The sequence below is a fragment of the Solea solea genome, chromosome 1 (genome assembly GCF_958295425.1).
Source record: "Solea solea chromosome 1, fSolSol10.1, whole genome shotgun sequence".
NCBI classification, from domain to species: domain Eukaryota; kingdom Metazoa; phylum Chordata; class Actinopteri; order Pleuronectiformes; family Soleidae; genus Solea; species Solea solea.
In genome coordinates, this window is record NC_081134.1 from 31,160,707 (window position 1) to 31,184,746 (window position 24,040).

A 24,040-nucleotide genomic window follows, 5' to 3' on the forward strand; every position below is an offset into this window, starting at 1 on the left:
TGAACACTCAAACTTTATTATAACCCTGCAACTGACAATTTAGGTAATGAATGGAATGTGCAGCGGGGCTGAAGGAAGTGACAGGAGGTAGTTGATGATGTAAACAGGCGGGGCAAAAACAGGTTTCAGGCAGGCAAACGCCTTTTTAGGTCTTGAGTTGTTAATGTAGAACAAGCTCAGACACTCAGTGGATTATAGATAATCTGACAAACAAAACAACAGGAGGAGAGAGACATTTATACGAGATAAACTGACAGTTTCAAGAGTCTCCGTCTCTTGATTTTCAGGCCACATTCCAGACTTAAACGGCACAAAACGATCCCCGTAAAGACGGCATCGTTTCAGGAAATATCTCCGTCCACACGGAACCCCCTGAAACGACTCAAAAACGCTGTAGTACATATGCCAGGACTGTAAGTGGCGCTGTAACATTTAGATATAATAACAGAAATAGACACAGAATCAACCGAGCCAGAGGAAAGAAAGAGAAATAATGTCTGTTAGTTTACGTTTAAGTTTTGTGCGACTAGCGATAACTCTACCGACTTTGTCATAAACCTAAATACTTTACGAGAAGGAAATGCACAATTATGCCGCATGAGTGCGATCCGTCTGACTGTTTTTACTGCGGGCAGAGTCGGGCACTCAGCGACTGTGTGTTCTCCTCTCTTTATTTTACGATTTGTGTGTGAAATCTCTAAAGACAAGATGTGTTCTAGTGATATCTAGCGTCTTTTCAGACTGATTTTACGTTACTTTTCATTGACAGTAGTTGGTAAAACTGTAAAAAAAAAAGCAATCTTCAAACACAAGACAACGAAGAGAGAGAGAGAGAGCTGGGAATATGACGTCCTAAAGGTCCTAAAAGTTCAACAAATTTCCAAGTGGATAAACAAACAAAAGGTCAAAAGAAATTTGCAAGTGACGCGAAGCGGCAAAAAGCCCACATTTAGGTGAGCATATGGAAATATTCTTTCGGAAAATGACCCAAGTGGAAAGAAAATGGAAATGAGCGTCACCGATGGTAAAAGTGGTGAAATGCTGCCAACGTAAACTCTTCAGACGGGTGACAACAGGTTCCTTTATTTCCAGGTTCATCGCAGTTTGAAAACAACCAGGAAACACACAGACAAACAGTACCTACAGACATACATACAGACAGTAGTTGTAATAAAAAAAAAAACACAAGAACACACAGAGAAGACGATAAGAGCGAAAAACATGTATAATAAATAACGTGCAGACAAAGTATAAAGGCAGTGGTTGTGTGTGTTTTTTCTGAGTGAGGAGACAGACATGAGTGAGCACAGTTTTGGAACATTTTGTGACTCAATGAGGCTGTGAAATGTGTCTTTAGTCCCCCAAAAAACAAGATTGGCACGTGAATCGAGTTGAATATCATGAAGATTTTGGCTTTAGGTAAATATTATCTGCAATATCTGTCCATTTCCATTGACAGAATCTTTTTAAAACTACTTCTGCATTGATGTACTGTACTAATATGAACACAAATACTAGTCAAATGTACTAGTCAAAAGAAAGGAGAGAGTTTAAATACTGTATATATTGGCAAAAAATATGATTCTTAATGTTCTGGAAGTCAGATGAGAAAAATTTAACTTTTTCTTCTAAAACACAAATATTGGTTACACCAAGCCCAATTATTATATATTTTTTGTGTATTTGTGCGTAATATAGCAACTCATTTATAATTTTGAATGGATAAATGAATCAAAACTTCATTTTTTGCATGTTATTTAAAGCTCACACTTAAAAAGTTGGGATAATTTGTTTGGGGACCCAAAGAAACTCTCCTGCAACCCATGTGTGGGTCCCGACCCAGCGTTTGGGGATCACTGCTGTACGAAAATAAGGCCATAATGTAGTAGTAATGTAGTTTTTTAACATTTTCTAACGGTATTTTCTGACATTTCATTCACAAAAGAGAGAATTTAGTGAACTGTGTTTGTTTAGTTGCAATTGTCTCACGATAAATACACACAGATATGTGAAGTAGTGCCGGCACTAAAGGGCTTTGGTCTGGTCAGGTTGGACTCTTGTGTGTGAGACGCACAGACGTGCAAAAGACTCCAGCGAGTCCCGTGTAAACAACGTAACAGAGGTACGAAGATGAGAAGGCAGCGAGTGTGAGAGAGACTGGCAGTGTGTGTGTGTGTGTGTGTGTGTCTGTGTCCATGTGTCCCTGTCACGCGTCGTCTCCTGAGCGTCCATCGTTCGTCAGCCTCTCCCGCTCTCGGTGCCGCTGGACGGCTCGCCAGATGCGACACAGGACTCCGCCCCTGAGGTCAGAAGGTGCTTTATCGTCTCTAAGAATCAATTTTCTATTTCAGCCTATTTTCTCTTTGACAACATCTTATGTCGTGTCCCCCTGGTGGCTATTAGTAGTATTACAATTGTGAATTAAAAAAAAGGAAACAGATACAAATAAAATTGTAATGATGAGATAAAAAAAGGTGATATTATTTCAGCGTGGAAAGTCCTGGGGGGAATCCTGCGCCGGAAGAATTTGCCTGATGCTTCCTCTCCAACATCTGTCATCAAATTTGCCGATTTAACATTTTAAGTTTCCCTGACAACCCTGAAGCTTTACAAACTTTTCACTTTCTTTCTTTTTCTTTGCAAGCTTTGCATAAAAATCTGCCAGCGCTAAAATAAAAAAAAGGGACAGGTACATGCTGAGTTTGCAGTGAGAACAGCCCTGAAACCAATTAGAGCTGCGACTTCAAAATCCATGAGACCATTTAATGCTGTAGTAGGCAGAATTGCTAGACAAAACAGTGACCTTAGCTCCGCCCACCACATAAACATCAACTGACAACTAAAGACTATTTTCATAATCTGTCAGTAAAATGTCAGCAAATGTTGAGTTCAGTTTTAATGATTTCAGAACTTGTTATTGTTATATTTTTGATATATTATTTAAAAAACACATTAATGGAACTCTTCAACAAGAAGAGAAGGTGATTGGCCGTCACCTCTGACCCCATAAACTGACGTTCAAGCCTCCTGATCTCTGTTTTGACTGATTTCTGCTTTCCTCAACTTCTTCTTTCTGACACTTTTCACAAACAGAAAAATCTACAGATTTTAAGCAGAAATACAACCTGTAAATGTGGCCTGTACAGGTTTAAGAATAAAAAAACGTGTAGGCGTACAAACCGTATACGGAGGCAGCGGAGGTCGTCTTTGGTGATGTCACTGAGGAGGTCGGTCAGTGAGTATTCTTCCAGCACAAACTAGGAGAGAAAAAGGATCAATGATTAAGGGTTGCTAGTTAACGATCACACAGAGATTAAAGTCCAAGATAAGTGATAAAACTTTCTCTTCTGACTTTGTCCTCCCACAGGATAATGAGGACCACCTTCACGAATGTTTAGAATGATTAAAATGCACAATATTATCTGCATGATGCTTTTTTCTTTATAATTCTGACTTTAACCTCAAAATTCTGACTTTTTCCCTCATAATTTTGACTTTACTCTCAGAATTCTGACTTTAATCTCACAATTCCAATTTTTTTCCTTGGAATTCTGACTTAAATCTCAGAATTTGTACTTTTTTCCCTCAAAAATGTAACTTTAATCTCAGAACTCCAATTTTTCCCATCATAATTCTGACTTTAATCTCAGACTCCTACAATTGCACTCTGACCCACAGTCAGGAACACTCACTTAACCGGCGACCACCAACGTCAGTATTTGTACAGAATATAAACGTAAAATCACATGTAGAGAAGCGACATTTTCACAATTTTAATCGCAGTTTAACAACACCTGCTCTCTGTCTCCCTCTTTCTCTCATCAGTGGTGCTGCAGCTGCACAGCGTCACAGAGTCTGCTCCTCTCTCCATTCTTCTTTACTTCATTTCCTCATCTTTAGGGATTTGAGTGTCAGACCTTTTCTGTGTGTTTCAACATCGAGGTAAAACTATTTTCAGGACTAAGGAGCTGACAAGTTTCTGACAAATGAAGAGGGGGAAACTGTTCATAAGGTGCACTGACAGTTTTTAAATCATTACAGTGTTTGACACGTGCGCCATTGAGCCATATTTTTAGACAAGCCTTAAAAAAAATCCTGTTTTCAGACTTTTTTTCTTCAGATTTTCAGAATCTTTAAGCTTAGCATCAAAGCTGATACTGAACCTTGTCTACGGTATCTGCGTCGGCTCCCTGCTCCTTCAGCCAGTCCACGAGCTGCTTGTCTGGCTCGTGGTCCGCTGGGATGTGGAAAATGGATGGAGGTGCGATGTCTGAGAGACCAAAACAAGATTTAGACACGTAGAAAAGACTTTGATCGATCAGTGGCTCGATGAGTGAGTTTCTTATTACCTGGAGGCCTGTGTCTGACTCTGATAAGCTCCAGGTCGTGCGTCCTCTGCTGCAGCGTAGTCTTCAGGACCTGCTGGTACTCCTTCTCCTTCTGCAGCAGCTCCTCCAGCAGTCTACGGACAACAGCGACTGTTATAATAGTTTAAATACTGTGCATATTGGCAAAAATTTGGAATATTTTTTGTCCTAAAAGTCAGATGAGAGAGAAAAAAAAAATATTTTAGTGAAGAAATTTACGATGAAAGAAACTTTTTCTTATAAAACAAAAAAATATTTGGTACATCAAGACCAATTATTTGACTAACTCTCTGTTATAGTTAATTTTCTGAAATATGATGAATTTAAATTATCATATTTTTTTTGGTAAATTAAGACAATTAATACCTTCGAAATCAGACCTTTTGAATAAACTAACTCCAGCTGTTGAAGACTCTGTTCTCTGCTTTTCCATAGCCTATTTTACTGTAAATGCTGATTATATCAGCTAGTAATATTGCACAGTGTTTTAAAAAAAAAAAAAGGCTCATAATAAAAAACACACATTTTCACAGATTAATAACATTCAATTTTGATTAAATGAGTGGGTTAAAACTGGAAAGGTTTTTGCTTCATGGTGGGTTTTAGAGACAACCATCGATACTGTGCAGCCCTGGAGCAAATACAGTTGTGACATGCATGTTTTTCCACTTTGGGTGTGTGTGTGTGTGTGTGTGTGTGTGTGTGTGCGTGTGTGTGTGCGCGTATCCTGCAGCTCCAGTCAGAATTTCATCATCATCGTCGTGTTTTCTCTTCATACGTTGTCAGACAGCCTCAGGCTGTTTTCTCTGTGTGTAACTGTCTGTGGGAAAGTGTGTGTGTATGTGTGATGAAATTTTACCCCAGCTTAATCCACTGAAAAGGAAAGGAAAGAAAAGAAAAGGAAAAAGAGAAGTCCCACAATTGTTTTTCCATCCATGGTCCATGTCTGTTTGGCTTCATATTCATTATGTAAGAAAGGTATTGTATTGAAGTCATTCCTTAATCTCTGATGAATCATCATGGTCATTATATGTCTTAATTTAATACACTTCATACATACCTACAAACCTAAAGATACTAATAAACTTGGAGGCCCTAGAGAAACACTGATGTACATCACACCTCTGACACGAAGGCATACACGTTTACACAAGTTTTATTCCAAATGTGTTTTCTGTACCTGTTCGTCTCGTGTTTGAGTCGCCCCAGCTGAGCCCCCAGTTGCTGATTCGAGCGCTGGTGCTCGACGGAGTGGGTGGGGTTTGGCGTGCAGATGGTGGCTACAGAATGGGCCGGTTCAGTGGTCAAGCCCAGTTCCTCCGCCTGAGAAGCTAAAACCGGAACAAACTCCGCCTCCTCTTCGTCCACCTCGTCTTCTTTCTCCACGCCCTCACACTCTGATGCCGGGCCGAAGTGAGTCTTTAGCTCTGTGGAGTTTGAAGATCGGCTAACAGTGGTTACAATTAACTATTTATTATACAATATATTTATGTATTGTTCTATATTCAACGCCATTTAAATAATATACAAAAATTCGGTTTTATAACTATAAAAAACAAAAAACAATTTCTATAACTATAAAAACTGTTAAAAAAACAATTTTTATAACTATAAAAAATAAAAAAAAATATTTCTATAACTATAAAAACTATGAAAAAAACTATTTCTATAACTATAAAAAATAAAAAACTATAAAAAAATAAAATATTTCTATAACTATAAACTATAAACTATAAACTATAACTATAAACAAAAATAAATAAATAACTATTTCTATGAAACTATAAAAAAATAAAAAACTGATATATTTATTTTATTGCGATATAAATTATATGCTGTAAAATGCTCGTGTTTCCACTAGATGGCGACAGGAGTTCAGCACACACCTGGTATGAGGATGGTGATCGCTGCCTGCACAGCTCTGCGGATGATGTTGTCCATTGCAAACATCCAGTGAGGTTTAATGTGATGATTCCTTAAGACTTTATTCACCTAAGGGTCACACACACACACACACACACACACACACACACACACACACACACACACACACACACACACACCAGAGTTGAATATATAATTTTGGTCAATATGGTTTAATAATAATAGTACAATAATAGTAATATACAACCTCACCACTAGATGTCACAAAATGCCACACAGCAATCCTTTATCACACCAATATATATTATTTGGTGTTTTAAAAGTGTCTCTCATTCTAAATTAATAGCACATTGCTAAAAAATTATATTTTTATATCAACATATTGCTTTATAAGTTCATGTGATTCTTTTCAAAAAGGTTTCTTTATCACCTGTTTTGTAATTTAACATTATTAATCAAGTCAAAGTTGTTGTATAACAGAACATAAGCCTGAATATGTGCACTGACCGAGTCCTGGAAGCCGAACAGCACCAGCTGGATCTGGTTGATGGAGGTGGAGTCGAAGTCCAGGTCCAGCTTAAGCTTGGAGATGGTGGCGGCCATGACGCGTCTCTCTGGAGAATGAATGAAGTCTCGGAGGATGCAGATGATCTGCTTGATGTGGTCGAGGGACAGCAGGAGCTCCTCACTGCCCTGTGTGTACAAATACACACAAAATACACACTCATTTATAATTCACAGTATTATTATTTGACCAGTCAACTTGTTTGTAATAGCGGTTTGCAATTCCAGGCCACCGTACATATTTGTACTCATGACCAACCAAAAGTGCGATAAAGGTTTCTTCAGGCTTCACTTATTAAGACTTAATGCATGAAAGTCACCTCAGGGGTCATGTGGGGTCAATGGAAACCTAAATGACAAAATAGTTTTTTTTCCTACTACTACTACTTTTTGTATCTACTGTCTTGTACACTGTGTAAAAGTTATGGCTTAAATGATCTGTTAAAACATGAGGAATGGCCAAAATGTCCAGAAGGTCCTCACTCTGTGGGGTCCTGTCACCGAACCCCAAAAAGGTGGTAGTGCAGGTACGTGTACTGTGTACCTACTGTACCTCTTTGAGAGGGCCAAAAAGGACAGTTTGGCTGGTCCTTGAGTTCTGCCACACCTCAAAGGGGTACTCACTTTTTGTTTTTTTTTTTGGTCCTCACAAAACCACAAATACAAGAACACACACACCTGAATGTGGTTCTCCTTGAGGTTGGAGATGACCTTCTCCTGGTCATCGTTGAGGACCTTGTACAGAATGGCACGTCTCTCGCTGTCCTTCTTCAGCATGAACAGTCCACTGTCCCTGTCCTCGGAAGAGGGCGGGGCACTGCGGTCCTCAGACACTGAGCCCTCATCTGGCACACTGTCACACACACACACACACACACACACACACACACACCCACACACACAGGGTGAGCTCACGGTCATATAAAACAGGAGAAATGATTTACAACAGTGTGATGCGCCCTTCAGTTTATTTGCAAATTCAAGGCTCGCCTGGCGACACTGTGTGCCCAGGAAAGTGCAGCGGCAGCATGAGTCAGCGCTAAATCGTGCACGTATGTACACACACACACACACACAAGCGCACACACACACACCACAAGTGTGTGTGCTTGTGTGTGTGTGTGCTCAGCCCCCAGCTGAATGTCATAAAATGATCAGACCTCATTAAGTCGGTGTCTTAAAAGGCAGTGGAGCAAACTGTGAACCCAATGAGGCCACCTGCTAACCAAACTAACACACAAGTACACACACATTCACATTCATTCACATCTTTCTACACAAGCCGCAGGTATTTTCTCAGCAATGAGACATAATTTTAACACTGCGAGAGGAACATAATAATAAAAAACTAGATACTACTAATGGAGAATCAGCGGAGTAACATTTGGGTGGATTGAACCTTCAAACACTGGTTACATAAGCTCCTCCCCCTCCCTGATCCCCCCACCCCCTTCCAAACACCTGTTTCTAACTTCTAACTGTCCAAAACCGGTGACAAACAGAGAAAGCAATGAGTTTTAAAGTTGTATTTGAAGAACAGTTGATGATTCGGATTACATTTTTGGTTGGTGAGCATCAGGAGGCTTTAGGAGCTCCCACATTTAAATTTGTGAAAAAGTGGTGTGACTTGACTGAGAAATTACAGTTTTAAAATCACCTTTGTCTTATTTATTTATTTATTTTTAAACTCCAAAGCTGAGTTTTAAGATGGGAGTCAATGGAAGGTTTGACCAGAATGAGCTGTGCTTTTAGTCATATAAAAATGAAAACAAAATTCTGAGATCTGAAAACATACAAAAAAAGTACAAAACCTAAAGTGAAATTGTTTATAAACTGTAATAGGTATCAAAACAATGAGGCCTAGCACACCATTCCCGATCAAACTGCACATTTTGATATAGGATGTGTGGGTTTTTTCTCAAAACTATGGGACGAGTACTACTGGAGTACTCTATTGCTTTGTATTGCTGAGCAGGCACTCTAATTACCAGGTCCAAAGCAGTATGTGCTGTATGTGCTTGTGAGAACGGTCCACAATTTTTGTTCAGAGCGTTTGGCGCAACCTGTCATTGTGAGGACTGTATGTGCTCGCTAATTAGTATAATTAAATACCAGGCTACATGATAGTTTAAACACACCCAGGAATTTCCATTCGTCTGGAGATTTGTCTCCAGAGCGTCTCTCCACAACTGCAAACACATTAACCGTTGACTCACAAATACACAATATTATTTTTTTTCTTTCTGCTTCTCTCTCTCTAGGGGTCGCCACAGCAATATTTGATTTGGCAGAGTTAGGGGTGAAGGGGAAAATTTTAATTGTGTAAAAGACAATGTGTAGCTCGTCTTTCTTGTCCGATAACTAATTTAAAAACATTGTTTTGCACATTAATTCCTGTGCCACTCCCCGTGTTGACCAAATGTAGGACAAACACAGAAGTCGGGCGTTTCTTTCTGTAAAGGGTCGCTTTGTCTGCGAATTTTTGTGGTAGGAACACCACACTCCCAATAAGTGACCATACTTAAATACACATATAATATACAGTGTAACACACCTCAGGTAGTTGGAGTTGGGGGGTTTGAGCAAGTTCTCGGAGCCGGAGCTTTTCTTCTTGTTAAAGAAAACATCGTGTTTGGAGTCGCAGTCTGGGCTCACAGAGCCGTGATCGCTGCTGCTGCTCCCGGTGGCCTCGCACTGCAACTGCACCGGCAGGGAAACGTTTTGGATGTAGTCTGCACACAAACAACACAAATACACTTTTGTATAGAAGAAAAAAACAGGGGCGTAGAATGTAAGTGTGTGTTTCTTTTATTACCTAAGGGTTTGAATGCGATCTTGCTCTTCTTGCCCTTTGTGTTGTGCCTGACAAACGTGTCCTTGAGAAGATCTGACGCATTGGCTCTCTTGTGAGGGTCAGGCTCAAAGCAACACAGGATGAACGACTTGGCCTCCAGCGACAAAGACTCTGGGATCTCGGGGTGGATCTTAAACATACCAACCTGAAACACAGAGATGCAGAAAATGTGAAATTGTATGAAATACTTAAATTTAATGCCTTTAAATAAGATTAAAGCAGGGGTTCGTAGGTTTGGAAAGCCTAGATGTAATTCCTGTGATCAAATAGTTGAACTGAAACACTTTTAACTGTTTTCTTAATGGAGTTCTATTTCATCGTTTTGTCTGTACATACATTACATTCACACTTTAATTTAATTTAATTTATTAAGCATGTATATTAATTTGTGATAGAATTTAATCGGCTTTTTTTCCACTAAATTGTATATATTTTATCTGTTTTTCATAATCTTATACCTTATTTTTCTATTCCTGTTGAGTGTTATTTTACCTCCAAAGGAATAAGATTAATAAAGTATTTTGATAATTATGATTTTGTATAATCTATATCATGTGGACTTCCTGTTTCAAAATAAACTCCCGGAAAGTCACAAACATCACCTGCAAAGCAGAATGATAACAGCTGTCGATCACACTCATATTTGTGCTGCGATTTATTGTCTTTTTCCTCTAAGTTGGAGCATAATTTACAAAATTAACATGTTCTGTTGTAGAGGACCTGGAACTAATGATAGAGTCCATCAACTTTTCAGGAAAATAATTGCTGATGTTATAAATCAAGTGGGAAGTGTCATTTTCTTTCAGACTTCAATTCAAATGGGAGTTCTTTGTACAGGCAGTGGTATCGCCCCCTAGTGACTATTCCGTAAAATATAACTTGGATTGCTTGGACCCACCCTGTACAGCGGAAAACTACATCAACTACATTTTTATTCATGGTTAATGGACAAAATCAAACCCATACATTTGGGGGCAGTCCTTCCGTGAAAAAGCCGCACCCCCAAAACTGGATGGAACTGGGAATTTTGGCTGCACTTCCTCCGTCATTTTTCTTTTATTATCTATCATTTATATAATTGTTGATGAGTTGAGTTAGTTGAGACAAAACCTTTTAAACCCAGTGAATACTGACCTTAAACATGGCTGCCTGCGGTTCCCCCAGCTCGTGAAAGGGTGGTTTCCCAGTGGCCATTTCTATGATGGTGCATCCGAGAGACCAGATGTCAGCGGGGGCCCCGTACCCTCGAGGGCCCTTGTCGATGATCTCTGGTGCCATGTACTGAAGTGTACCTACAGAACAGCCAGAGGCACAGATAAATAAGCCATGAAAAACAGATTTTTACATGTCACCAGTTTTTGTTTTCGGTCACGGACTGAAACAAAGAATTATAGAAAACTGACTTTTTTTACTTACTTTTATTACTGTCAGAATATGATTTGAACACTTATTCCCAAAAAAAACAGACACTGTAAATAGTCTGTATCCAATGTTCTTTTGAAAACAGACCCTAATTTTGCAGTTTACATAAAATCAAAAACTATAGAGCTCAATACACAGATTACAAATTGAAGCAGGGAACAAAACAATTCATTTCTAAAACATTTCGTAAAAATTATGCAAACGTATACAAATAAAAGAACAGATGATATCTGGGTAATACGGCTCCATACACGCATTGTAAATTGTATTTCTGCTGCAAAAATTCAACATTAAACTCAAAACAACTGAACATTTAGTTTTAGTCAGAATCATATATCATAAAAATAATAATAATAAGAAGAATATAATGTATTTTGTCTGTCGCCCGTTTGTCTAAGCAGATTTGGCATTTTTCCTCAGCTCTAAATACAGATGTAAAAAGAGAGACAGACACAGAGAGAGAGAGAGCGCTATAAAAAGACTGTGAACACACACACACACACACACACACACACACACACACGCACACACTCACACACACACACACACACAAACACACCTACTAATGAAAGGTAAACACCCTTCTGCCTTTGCTTGATTAGCTAATCTAATTACACAGCTCACTGGCAGCTGGAGATGCCAGATGGCCAATGAATGTTCGTGTCATACACACACACATAATCATACACACTTGTGTGTGTGTGTGTGTGTGTGTATATGAGTGTTTCCATAGAGGCTGATAGTGGCTCTTGACATTTTGAGGGTCATCATTTCTTAACCTGAGATTCTGCAGCGTTTCTATGACTCCGTTTAAGACAGATTACAAACAAATGACGGCACTTTGTCCGACTTTGTTCTAACTGAGTCATTATTGGAGCATTTAACTGAGGTGTTGAAGCTTAATGTGGTGCCTGACACTCTGGCAGTTTAGTTTGTTAGTTGTAGAAGGTGAAAAATGTTATGAATTTTGTATTATTTCCATTTTATAATGTTTTCCTATTCTATTTTAATTACTTTTCTGTACTGTAATATTTGGAGCGATGTCTAAAATTGCTCCATACCCTTTTTCTCTTATCGTATCATTTTGTATTGTGTTGTTCCACCATCTTCTTGCAACCTTTAAATTAAATCTTCTTACTAACTGGAAATATAACAATTGATCTCTTTATAACAATTGTCTCTTTTAAGAAAACTATTGTGTTCCTGTGTGTAAACTCAAAGACGAGTAGATTTCTCCAAATTCTGTCCATTTGTTATGTAATTTTTGGGGGGGTTTTTTGGTCACATTTTACTCACAAATAAAAATGCTTGTGTGTACAAAAACATATAAGCAATGTAATGCACAGAGGGAATTAGAGTTACCAGTGAATGTTTCCGTACAGGGGTTGACCCCTGCCAAACGCTTGGAGGTACCAAAGTCCGAGATCTTCAGGACACCACTGTAGGTGTTAACCAAGACGTTGTCACCCTGATGGACACAGTGAAGGACAGTGCTGTATATACAGTCATGTAGGCAACGATACATTTAGATTAGCATCAAATTGTAAATATTATTTTTATGATGTCTTGTTTTATATATAACAACTTTATATGCTGGCCAGGGATGCATGTTATTGGACTTTTTTCCCATTTGTTTTAGTTGCTTTTGGACCCTCCATTCTTTTACTTGGTGACAAAATCAGGAGATCTTGGACTGTTTGCCAATATTCGATAATACATTTTAAATCCAATTTCACCCAGTACCAATATCGTTTGCCATTTTTGGTTGCCTGTGTGTACCGAACCTTATTAAACTGATTTGAGACACCTGTCTTTGGTCTGTTGTTAAGGTACCTTGATGTCTCTGTGGACGATCTGGTTCTCGTGCAGGTACCGCAGCCCCTCCAGGATCTGTCGGGTGTAGAAGATGATCGTGGCCTCCTTCAGCGGACCCCACTTAGACCGCAGCAGCGCTGACAGGCTTCCTGGAGAAAGGAGAGAAGGAGTGTCCAAAACCTATCATGAAATGGGAAAACGACCAAGCCGTTAGAGACACCGCCCAGTAACCGAGAGGTCACAAGCATCCATCTCTAACATGGACAAAACAAACTGACTGTTTTTCACAGCCTCACTGTGGTGTTTTGAGTTCTAATCTGAGTCTGTGTTGCACAAACACACCTCCAGGCACTTGCTCCATGAAGATCTTGATGTATCCGTTCTCGGAAACGGAGCCCAGGTACTGAACGATGTTCCTGTGCTTCAGGTACTTGTGAAGAGCGATCTCTTCATGAAGAGGCTGCGAGTATCTGGTCCACAAAAAGACACGGCAGTGAAAGAGATTCTCCTTTCTTATACATCTAACAACCCATCTAAAGAACTAATTAAAGAATAGTTATGGGTTTGTGTACCTGCTGTCTCTCTCAGGAATCTCTTTGATGGCGATTCGGACCTGATTGCTGAGGTCTCTCCCTGCGTACACCACTCCATAGGTTCCTCGTCCCAACACCACCCTGTCTTCTGTCTCATTGGTGTCATACTCATACTGTCATCACCCAAAGATCAACACACACATACACATAGAATTCATCAGTAAGAGTTATGAACATAGACATTTTGTCACAATCATCAACCATAACCTTTGATTTATTTGGACTTTTTGGCAGCATTTGGACATTTATTATCCTGATTTGGTATTTTTGCCCACTTCTTTACAATGTATTTTTATCTCTTTGCTGTCGTGACATATTTAGTGTTAAATCTACTCGAATATACACCAACACACCTCCAGCGTATCGCCATCTCCTTCCCCTTCCAGCTCCACAGAGTTTCCTGTACCATCAGATATCATCTCTTTCACCATGGAGCAAAATCTGCACACAGTCAGAACATATTCAAAATAATAATCATAATCACCTCCTATTCATCGCCTACAAACACAGGCACGGACAAACACACAGACACACACACACCTACACAGACACATTTACAGGTGTTTGTCCTCACCGACCACACTGCTCCTCAGTGGAGAAGTAAATCTGGAAGTCGTCAGAGTTGTCGTGGACGTAGAGGAAACAGCAGCGCTCGTCAAACTTGCTGATACTGCAGGAAAAGTGGAAATACATCATTGTAGGCATACCTTTCCATTGTATTAGATTATATTGGCTATGGCCACATTTGAATCATTATAAAATACCTCACCAAAATTTATTTTAAATGTCAAACATTACTTCTCAGCCCAAAATTCAGAATAAACAAATAGATATTAACTTGTTATAATTAAAAGACAATCTAATTTTGTTTTATTTGACCAATAGTCAAGAAGGCTCTGGAAATAATTCACATTTTATCCATACCTAATGCCTTTTATTGACATTGCAGTGAAGTTCCACTCATGGATTCCTTTCTGTAAAATAAATAATAATACAAATAAACCTTATTGATTTAAACAACAAACACATTTGCTCAGAAAAGGTCACATAGTCAACCAGAATCAAAGCATGTGGACTCATTGAAACTCTGTCTTTTATAATTATTATCATTTCATCATTCACCTGTCCTCACCTGTCCTCATCATTCATCTGTCCTCACCTGTCCTCATCATTCATCTGTCCCTGTCATTCACCTGTCTTCAACATTTACCTGTCTTCAACATTTACCTGTCATCACCTGTTCTCATAGGTTAAAATAATTATTATCATTTCATCATTCACCTGTCCTCACTTGTCCTCATCATTCATCTGTCCTCACCTGTCCTCATCATTCACCTGTCCTCGCCATTCCTCTGTCCCTGTCATTCACCTGTCCTCAACATTTACCTGTCATCACCTGTCCTCATCATTCACCTGTCCTCACAGGTTGTTTTTATCAATATGCAAACTTAACAGATCAGTCAATTTCACTTTGCAATTGTTACATTTCTTCACAAATTCAGTTTTTATAACATTTGCTTTATTGGAAAATTATATAAAAAGGTGGTGAATGGAAAACTCACTTAGTGGCAGCTAAATTCCACTTTGAAGACGGTGACATACTCACTGTTTCGGGAGGAGAAACATGCCAAATGGAAACATTCTTCTCTTCTGCCTCGTTGTTGATGGACACATATGAAGGCTGGTAAAGCTTGGTCGGTTCCAGAATCAACACCTAATAATAAAAAGACAAAATTCAAAATGAATCACAGAATACTGCATCTTACGGTGATGGTGTGTGTTAAATTTAGCATCGATGTGTTTTCTGTACTGGAAAGCGCAGTCGATTGGTGGTTCTCTGCGTGGCCTCCACGATAATGTCCATCCAGAAGTCAAGTCTCTCCCGATGAGGAGAATGTTCCACCGTCTGCTTCTTGAACCTCTGGATCAGCTGCAGGTTCTGCACCACCGACTTCAAATACCTGGAAATCAAAAACAATACAACAAAAATATCAACAACAAATAAATGATACGCCTAAATTAGATGCTAGCCACATTCCCAACTAAACCATTTAATAATGTAAAACAAATAAATAAGACTGAAAGAGAAAAGATGAGATTCCTTCAACAACCCAACAATTTATCAGAAAACAGGTTATTATAACTAAAATTGTAATGAAAATGTGCTTAGTTTTTGTCTTTGTAAATTTATATCATAGGTAATCCTTTTGGATTCATATGAAGTGTAATATTTATTTTTTCTCCGCCAGCAATTTTGAAAGGTAACTAATAAAATCTAACTAACCTGTTCTAAAAACTTCTAAAACTAACTAATTTTAAAAACAAAAAGTCAAAATGATATAAAAACTAAAACTAATGAAAAACTATTATCACCTTGACCCCGAGTGAGCTTGAAAAGCAGAAAAAGAAGTAATTTAGTGGGTAGTTAATGCAAATGAGCAATAAATAATGAAAGCGCGAGTCAAGAGGTTAGCGTATTAGCGTGTGTAACACAGCTAGCACCTGAGCATGTGTAACGTGAGGTGACAACTATTTTGTGTCGTGAGAAACCTTATTCTCTGGGTGAAAAAATATTTAATACTGGTAATACTGTCAGTTAAAAAAAGGGTAAATAATGTTCATGTGTTCACCAGAGAGGCGGCTTCAGTTTGAAGAGCTTCTCGGCAGCCTGCGTCGCTTTGGGGATGTCGCTCGCGAGCATGCTAACGGTGAAGAACTGCCCCACGTCCCAGTAGTTGTTCATTTTTTCCAGGGAACCTTTGCGGCCCAGCAGACTGTTTAACCTGACACCTGAGATCATTAAAAGTACAAAAAAAAGTAAACGTTAGTTTCAGTTTTGTTAAGATTTGAAGTTTTGATATTCATGTTCAGGATCCTCGCACCTATTTTCCTCAGTTCAATTGAGCTCTCAAACTGTTGACCAGCAACTATGAGCAGGACAGCCAGGTTAATACCAGAGTAGAGAGTGGGCTGCAGCTCAAAACCCTTCCTGTACCTGAAGACGGGGGAAGAACAGCACATAATACATAAATACACAGAGAAATAATGAGGGCCCGAAACGTCTATTGTTTATTTTTCCGTGTTATTGCAGTCATTTTTGAGGGGGTTATTATGCATAAAAACTCTTGAAACGTTGCACTTTGCATTTTTTCATGTGTGTGTACCATTGTATAGCGTTGTCTCTGTTTTTAGTGTCCTTGCAATCCGAGTCCAGAAAGATGTCCTTGTAAATGCGTCCACAGAGGCAGAACATGTCCGGTGCCGGATGCTCACACGACTGTAGCACCTGTAGCATCACTCTGAGCGCCTGCTCCCTGTCACCGGGACTGTTTCTCCTGCACTCATGTACAGGTATACAAGTGGTGAATTATTATTGACTAAAGTGAATTAGCAGAGCAAAGGTGTTATTATTATTTGGGTCTATGCCGTAATGCATCTAATATTCTATCTAAGCTTACAGCCTGCAATTCTCACAGAAACTATGATGTTATATATGTCAAAACATGGTCTTAATTTAGATCATTACTGGGTGTTTTTGTGTGTCGAGCATCTCTTAATTCCTTTTTTCCTGTTTACCTATTGAGAGCAAAGGCGTAGTGGAACTGGATCATGGGTTGCGTTGCCAGGTCACAGGTCGGCAACATTTCCAGGGTTTGCACCAGCTTCACCATCGCGTCATAATCCTGGTGGTCACATATGTTTCATTATATATTATTGTTTTTAAAAAAAATGTACACACAATGACCTCTTACACTGTGTTTGTACCTGTATGTCTCTGTAGGAAAACAGCAGGTTCATGACGATGTCCTGAGTGAGGACCTCCGTGTTGTCGATGCGGAGTTTGATGCGGGAAAGCTCTTTCGCCAGTTCCTCCCCTTGATATTTCTCCCGGGCCTTCCTGATGTCGTTCAGCAGGGTGTCCTTAAAGGAAGCGCTACAAAACCAGAGAATGGAAACAGTTTCTATCCATCTGCCTGTTGGGGTACATTGTTTACATCTCTTGTTTTCATAGTTCAGGACATGTGCGGTCAGTCTGCGTGTGATTGTCTTTCTCAGTTAGTTTAGGATTTTGTAGTCATTTTTAAACATATTTTTATTTATCTTTTATTTTGTTACTTTCTATACTTTTCTATATTTTGCAAATGTTTGCTACACTAACACAAAACATGATCTATAATAGCCACATGACTGTTCAGTATATTAGTACACACTACATTTGTTGGGGTAATTTCTCTAAGTGAAAATCATTTTTTGTTGTCTTGTTGATCTCCTACCAGGACGTGACGTGGATGTCCTTGAGCAGGCTGGTGAAGCGGTCGTTCAGGGGAACGCACAGTGGCCCCAGCAGGTTGTCCCAGCTGGGCTGCATGTACTCGCTGGCTCTGCGCTGGGCGTCACTCTCGCAGCACATGTACTCATGGTTGGGAGTCACTATGTAGGGGATGAAGTAGTAGTTACCACTGGATGCCTGGAGGGAGAGAGGGTTTGAAAGTTTAGTTTGTTCAGTTTGAAAAGGAATAGTCCTGTATTAGTCACAGCAGCAAAGACAGTAAATACAAAGATAATAAAGAATAAACATGCATTCCCACATATGTGAATTACAATATAGCAAAATATTAACCTTTATGAGTTCCTTTAATAGCCTGACTAATTTGTTCCTACAGGCATAAAATGTCACCTTCCTGTTATAACTGCTATAAATACACAACAACTATTTCAGCCTGAAATATACATATCAAATGTTAATTACATTTTTAGATTTTAACCCTTTACAGGTCAATATGTTAACACAACTACAAAAAAAAACTGCAATAAAAATATTAAATATTAGTTCTAAATTTGTCGCATCATTCTGACTTTATTTTCAGAAGTGATGCTGTTTTATTTTTTTCTTTCAAAAGATGTTCTCAATATTTGGCCCTAATACACAAGGTATATAAAGTTCTCAAAAGCATCCACACGAAAACACAAAGTGAAGTGGCTAAGCTGAAATGCTAAGTCGTCGGCTGGCAATATAACAATAACTCTTAGGCAGTAGGCAAACAACAACTACAACAACAGCAGCAACAACAACTGGAAATGTATATGTATGTGTAAGTATGTTAAAAGTCCAGTTAGCAAAACCAACACTAGCAGCAGTTTAGCTAGGCCCAACTCCATCATATATACTCGCCTCATACTATATACAAGCATGATCAACAAAAGAAGAATACGTGTTCTTCAAAGTTTTCTGTTTCTTGTTGTACTGGAAAATGTATCAGAACATTCTTTTTTGCACCCCTGATATTTGTAAACTTTAAGGTTGTTGGCTAGTTTGACAGGATGCTACATGGTGGCACAAAATGGCAGACATTGTTAAAGCATTGTTGTGCTCAAAGTACACTTTATTTCAGTAATATCAAATATCAAATTAAAACAACATAATTATACTATAATAACATGGATAATAATCCAAAAAATCTTTCTAAATGTTACACATAAATACATACAAAACAAACATAAAGTCCACATTAAGCTAACGTGCTAGTGTAAAGTGACACAGATTGGTAGTTTGGTTTATGCACTGATAAGACGATCAGGGAGCAAATGTGGTTTAATGTTTCTGTTAATACAACATTACAGTATCAGCTAACGTGAACATGACCAATGCTTATTATAAATGAAGGATATGTGGACTGGCCACTATTTATTTCATGGGCTTATCTAAATATATACGTTTGAACATATCATTATCGAAGCATTAGCTGAAGAGTGTCATGACTCAAGTCTTTGGACTCCTTTGGGTTTCTGAGTAGAAAATAATTAGGGGTCTTATTATGTTATTCACACATCAATCCCACTAGGGCATCAGCTGGCTGCTGTTGTTGTTATTATTAGTCTTTCACAGAAAACTCCCAGCATGCTTTGGTGCAGCACGGTACCTACTTTATTGCGCAATCCAGAGCCTCTGTATTCTGGAGGCAACTGAACCCAAGGAAAACCTAACATAGGCGGACGAGTGGTCTACTCCACACACACAATTGAGAAACAGTAAAAACAAAATTGTTGGCAAAATACATATGGACAATTTCATATAATTTGCTAATTTTCTTTTGAATGAGCTAAATTAATTTGAGTCTCACCAATTCAACCTAAGGCTATAGTTACATGAAGGGATGTTCATGTAGCATGCTAACTTTTCAACTTAATAGGAACTTGCTGACTTTAGTTTGAAATAACTAAATTAATTTGACTTAATTTGAATGTATACTTAAATTACCAACCATGTAATCTAAGACAATGGAACTTGAAAACAATTTGTTTGAATGAAGGTATTTTGAGTGTGATACAAGCTAAAGTTAGCAAGTTATACAGAGATAACTTCTTGCTGTCTTCAGTCTGAATGAAAACATTTTTTGCAATCAATTTTAACTAAAGTTACCATGTGACGTGAATATAATTTCATATAACTTGAAAGCTTAAGTTTGAATAAGAAAGTAAAAAATAAAGTAATTCAACTTACCAATTCAAACTAAAGTTAGCAAGTTATACAAAGATAGTGTCACTTATCTTGATAACTTAAGCTCAAATTAACTAAAATTATTTGCGTATTAACAATTCAAACCAACATTTTATGTTCAAAGTTTTATGAACTTTACTTTATATGAACTTAATTAATTTGGGTGTAATTTTTCATGATTTTCAACTATTTTCTTTATTCACTGTATACAATATATGCTGTCCTTTGTGTGCCGCCTTCATGTTTTGGTGTGAGTTAGAGGACAAAAACCAGCATGTGTCACATATATTGTTCCACTTATAGCTCAAGTCAGTGTGTTCACATAAATCACATGACAACACACACATAGAAACTTGCCGTGTTCTTCTGCGCCACCATGTCCTGTAAAGAGAGACGAGAAAAACAAGCGTGTTAGTGTGGATTTGGACAGCAGATCGTGTGCGTGTGTGTGTGTACTCTTAAATTATACTGTCACAACTACATGAAACAGCTGTTTCCTCACTTGCAGCTCAGTGCTGGACTAAATGTGCTGCTCAGTCTCTCACACTTCAGTCTGTAAATAACTCCGGGGACGACTTTGCTTTAGGGAGGTGCGAAGATATGATTCACGTGAATACTAAGGCCACAAAATAGGAGTTGTGTTGTGTATGCGCGTCTGGAGTAGGCCATGGGGACAACTGTCTTTGTGAGGACATTTTGACATTATGAGGACTTTTTGTCCGGCTCAATGAGCTTTTAGGACGATTGAGACTTTTAACCTTCAAATAATGTCTCTGAGATTATTTCAACAGGGTGAACGACCTCCCCGGTCAAAGTAGTGACAAACAGTACCGTTTACAAACTGCTGGGGGAGCCCAAGAGCAAATCCTACTTGTATGTTAGGTTATAGTTGGTCCAAGGGTCCTTATTTGGGACATTTTGACCTAATGAGGATATTTCGTCCGGCCCGAAAAGCTCTTTTGACGATTAGGACTTAAAATAAAATAAAAGGCTAAGCTACAGGGAGCTACTTGCAGAGGGGCTGAAGAGCCACATGCGGCTGTGGAGCCACAGGTTGCAGACCCCTGGACTAGGGAATGTGTGTGTGTGTGTGTGTGTGCATGTGTGTGTGTGTGTGTACCTTCAAGGACTGTGCAGTGTCAGGATCAGTGTCGTGGTACAGGATGACATTATTAGCCATGTCAAAACTCTCCCTCACACCCAGGTGGTAAAACAAGGACGGCTGCCGGAACACGTCACTCATATCCACCACTGCGATGTCTGCAAGGAAGAACAATAATAACAGTTCTAAAAGAGCAAAAATTTTACATTAAGTGTTAGTATGTGTACACATAAAGGGGAATGTGATAAAAAAAAGTAGGAAGTATGCAAAAAAGGAACTTAGAAGATGAATAAAATAAAAAGGAATATATTAATTTGAAGAAAATCTAATTTCATTGGTAAATATTTTCTTTTTTGTTTTTCTTTCTTTTAAGAAAAATGTATTAAAAACTTTACATTTATTTTGTTTATATTTCACTCTTTTCTGTTTTGTATTTTGTTCCCTTTGAGCAAACATGAATACTATCTGAAATCCAGGGTATTTAGAAGTGAAATATTACTGACTTTGTCCTGTATATAGTATAAAAAGTATAAAATATGTGAAAAAGAAAAAAAAAATCTATAATATTATAATATCCTGTTTTTAAGTCAAATAATTCCTGGGTAAATGTTGCAAGTGTTGCAAACACGTTTTTTTCTTCCAAAGTTTCGACAGCGTTTTCACTTCCCTTTGACGCACGTTTATGAGTAAGTGATTCAGTCTGTTTACTCATCTTTATCTCTGCTAATGGGCAAAACTGTAAACATATGTATATATATATACATATATATGTATATATATATATATATATATATATATATATGTATATATATATATATATATATATATATATATATATATATATATATATATATATATATATATACTGTACATATACACACACACAGGGTAACACTCTCTGACTTTCTATGAGTAATCAACAGATATTGGATATCATGTCAACAGATATTTTGGGCACATATAGACGAGCAGAGCAAGGAATTGAACCCACAACCTTCCAGTGAAAAGACAATTTTAAATACCTTTACTTCTACATAAGTACATTTTATATCAGAAAATGACTTTTAATACCTAAGTAGAGTAAATGTCATACACTTTTAAGACTTTTACTTAACTAAGTGACTTCAACTTCTACCAAAGTTACTTTCTGGTAACATACTTGTAATTTTGCTCAAGTAAAATACATTTAAGGTACTTTCAGTAAGAGTGAAAGTATGATGGATGTGTTTATTGTCAAGTAACACGTGGTGTCTCTGAAGGATCAGCCAGAGGAGAACTGGACTTAGTTAAGTGAACTTTAAAGATGGATCACCTCACCGCACCTGCGTCGTAGAAACTGTCCAGCACTGACGTCTCCCCAAAGTCCAGTCTTCCGAAGGTGACGGTGGTGAGCAGCGCGCTCTCGGAGTCGCAGGCTCTCTGCAGACACTGCAGCGCTCCGGACTCGGGACTGCTCGCCATCACCGACTTCAGCCCGTCGTTCAGTACGTACACGACCCGCAGGGATCGCTGCTTGAACGGGGGACTCGGGCTGGACACGTCGCCCCTGTCTCGCTCCCGCTCCAGAACCGCGCTCACGCCGCCGGAGTGCTCCGCTCCCATGTCCGTGACCTGCGCGCTTTGGCCGGTCTCCATGGCCTCAAAACCTGCGGAAGACTGTGCACTTCCTTCTTCAGTGAGGTTCCACCTCCCGTGCACTCTTTTATTCTGCCTTCTCACTCTTTGCGCACCTGAGGAGCGCGCCTGAGTTTGTGCCTCCACATCCTCGCCTCATTAACCAACCGATTATCTCGCACCAGGAAGCCCGCTTTCACCCAGACTGGATCCGACTAGATCCCCGACAGAGGGAGAGGTGGAGAGAGAGGGAAGAGAGGAGAGAATAAAAGGCATCCACTGGTGTTTTTAATCTCTTTGATTGCGGATCTTCAGCCTGCTTTGAGGTTAGAATCTGAAGATACAGCCAGGTTCTTCTGACCACAGTCCTGAAATGTTGCCTCTGTGATTCTGGAGGTCTAAATATAAAACTGTGTCCTTTACGCACGGGGACAGGACGCAGCAGCCAAGTTATTCTCAGTTACTCTGAACAGCAAATAGACCTTCAGCACAGCGGAGACACGATGAGTGACCTATATATTCATATTCCACGCTATTACTATTGTTACTGTTAATTTTCCTGATTTAAGTCATTTATGTTGTTTTCCTCGTACAAACTCTACATTTCAGACAGGACATTACATATATATATATATATAAGGCTGGGTGAAGTGGGCAGAAAAGTCAAAATTATTTAATTTAAGTTTAAGTCAAAAATAATTAATTATAAATAATCATTTTAAATTGAATGACATTGATTATTGTTGTGGTAAATGTCAGAAAATTGTCAGAAAGTAAGTAGATTTAAACGTCCTTATGGGCAGGGAAAGTGTCCTATACTGCTGTTGTCCACCTTCAAGAGTTCAAAGATGATATTTTTCATACCTAAGTTATCAAAAGTTGTTGCTGTTTATTTGTCTTTCCATTATGTCAAACCAGGAACGACCACTCACTTGATATTTTCCCCCTTTCTTTTTTTGCATAAATTTGGCCTAAAGGTCCAATTTTCTCCTGAACAATTGAATTTCTTCTATTCATTCTTGTACAAAATGTTTAATTTAAGGTTTTTTTCCAGAATGAAAAAGCACAGAATTCTGCATGACTTTGTAAAAATAAAGAAAATAATTTTTTTAAAGTATGATTTTTTATTAAATCTACTGGGCCAGATATTGATTCCGGTGGGCCAGTTCTGGTCACCAGCCGCTGACCACTGCTCCAGTAACTCTAGAGATGGTTGTAAGAGAAAATCCCAATAGATTTAGACACTCAGACCAACAAACATGACAATGTTTAAAGTCACTTAAATCACCATAACTCCTCGTTCACCCCGGATAACAGCTTTAAATT

At 38.6% G+C, this 24,040-nt stretch overlaps 1 protein-coding gene across 2 annotated transcripts; it reads right to left on the minus strand.

Moving 5' to 3' along the window:
* Window positions 1-1,067: 1,067 nt before the first annotated feature.
* Window positions 1,068-23,290, minus strand: map3k15 (mitogen-activated protein kinase kinase kinase 15). 2 transcript variants are annotated; one of them, XM_058642683.1, is made up of 30 exons: window positions 22,423-23,290; window positions 21,119-21,258; window positions 20,356-20,379; window positions 19,425-19,502; window positions 17,774-17,967; window positions 17,265-17,433; window positions 17,076-17,182; window positions 16,664-16,834; window positions 16,382-16,494; window positions 16,130-16,289; window positions 15,310-15,460; window positions 15,106-15,213; window positions 14,424-14,473; window positions 14,074-14,169; window positions 13,853-13,940; window positions 13,479-13,612; window positions 13,249-13,376; window positions 12,925-13,055; window positions 12,454-12,559; window positions 10,804-10,961; window positions 9,631-9,814; window positions 9,370-9,547; window positions 7,494-7,668; window positions 6,759-6,944; window positions 6,254-6,359; window positions 5,548-5,794; window positions 4,350-4,462; window positions 4,164-4,270; window positions 3,181-3,257; window positions 1,068-2,300 (listed from the first exon to the last, which is right to left on the minus strand). In XM_058642683.1, exons 1-30 carry the CDS (start codon window positions 22,733-22,735, stop codon window positions 2,207-2,209), a joined length of 4,086 nt encoding a protein of 1,361 aa, XP_058498666.1. In that variant the 5' UTR covers window positions 22,736-23,290; the 3' UTR covers window positions 1,068-2,206. The 2 variants fall into 2 exon arrangements, with proteins under 2 accessions (XP_058498666.1, XP_058498677.1); XM_058642694.1 differs by lacking the exon at window positions 19,425-19,502.
* Between the last annotated feature and the right edge of the window lie 750 nt (window positions 23,291-24,040).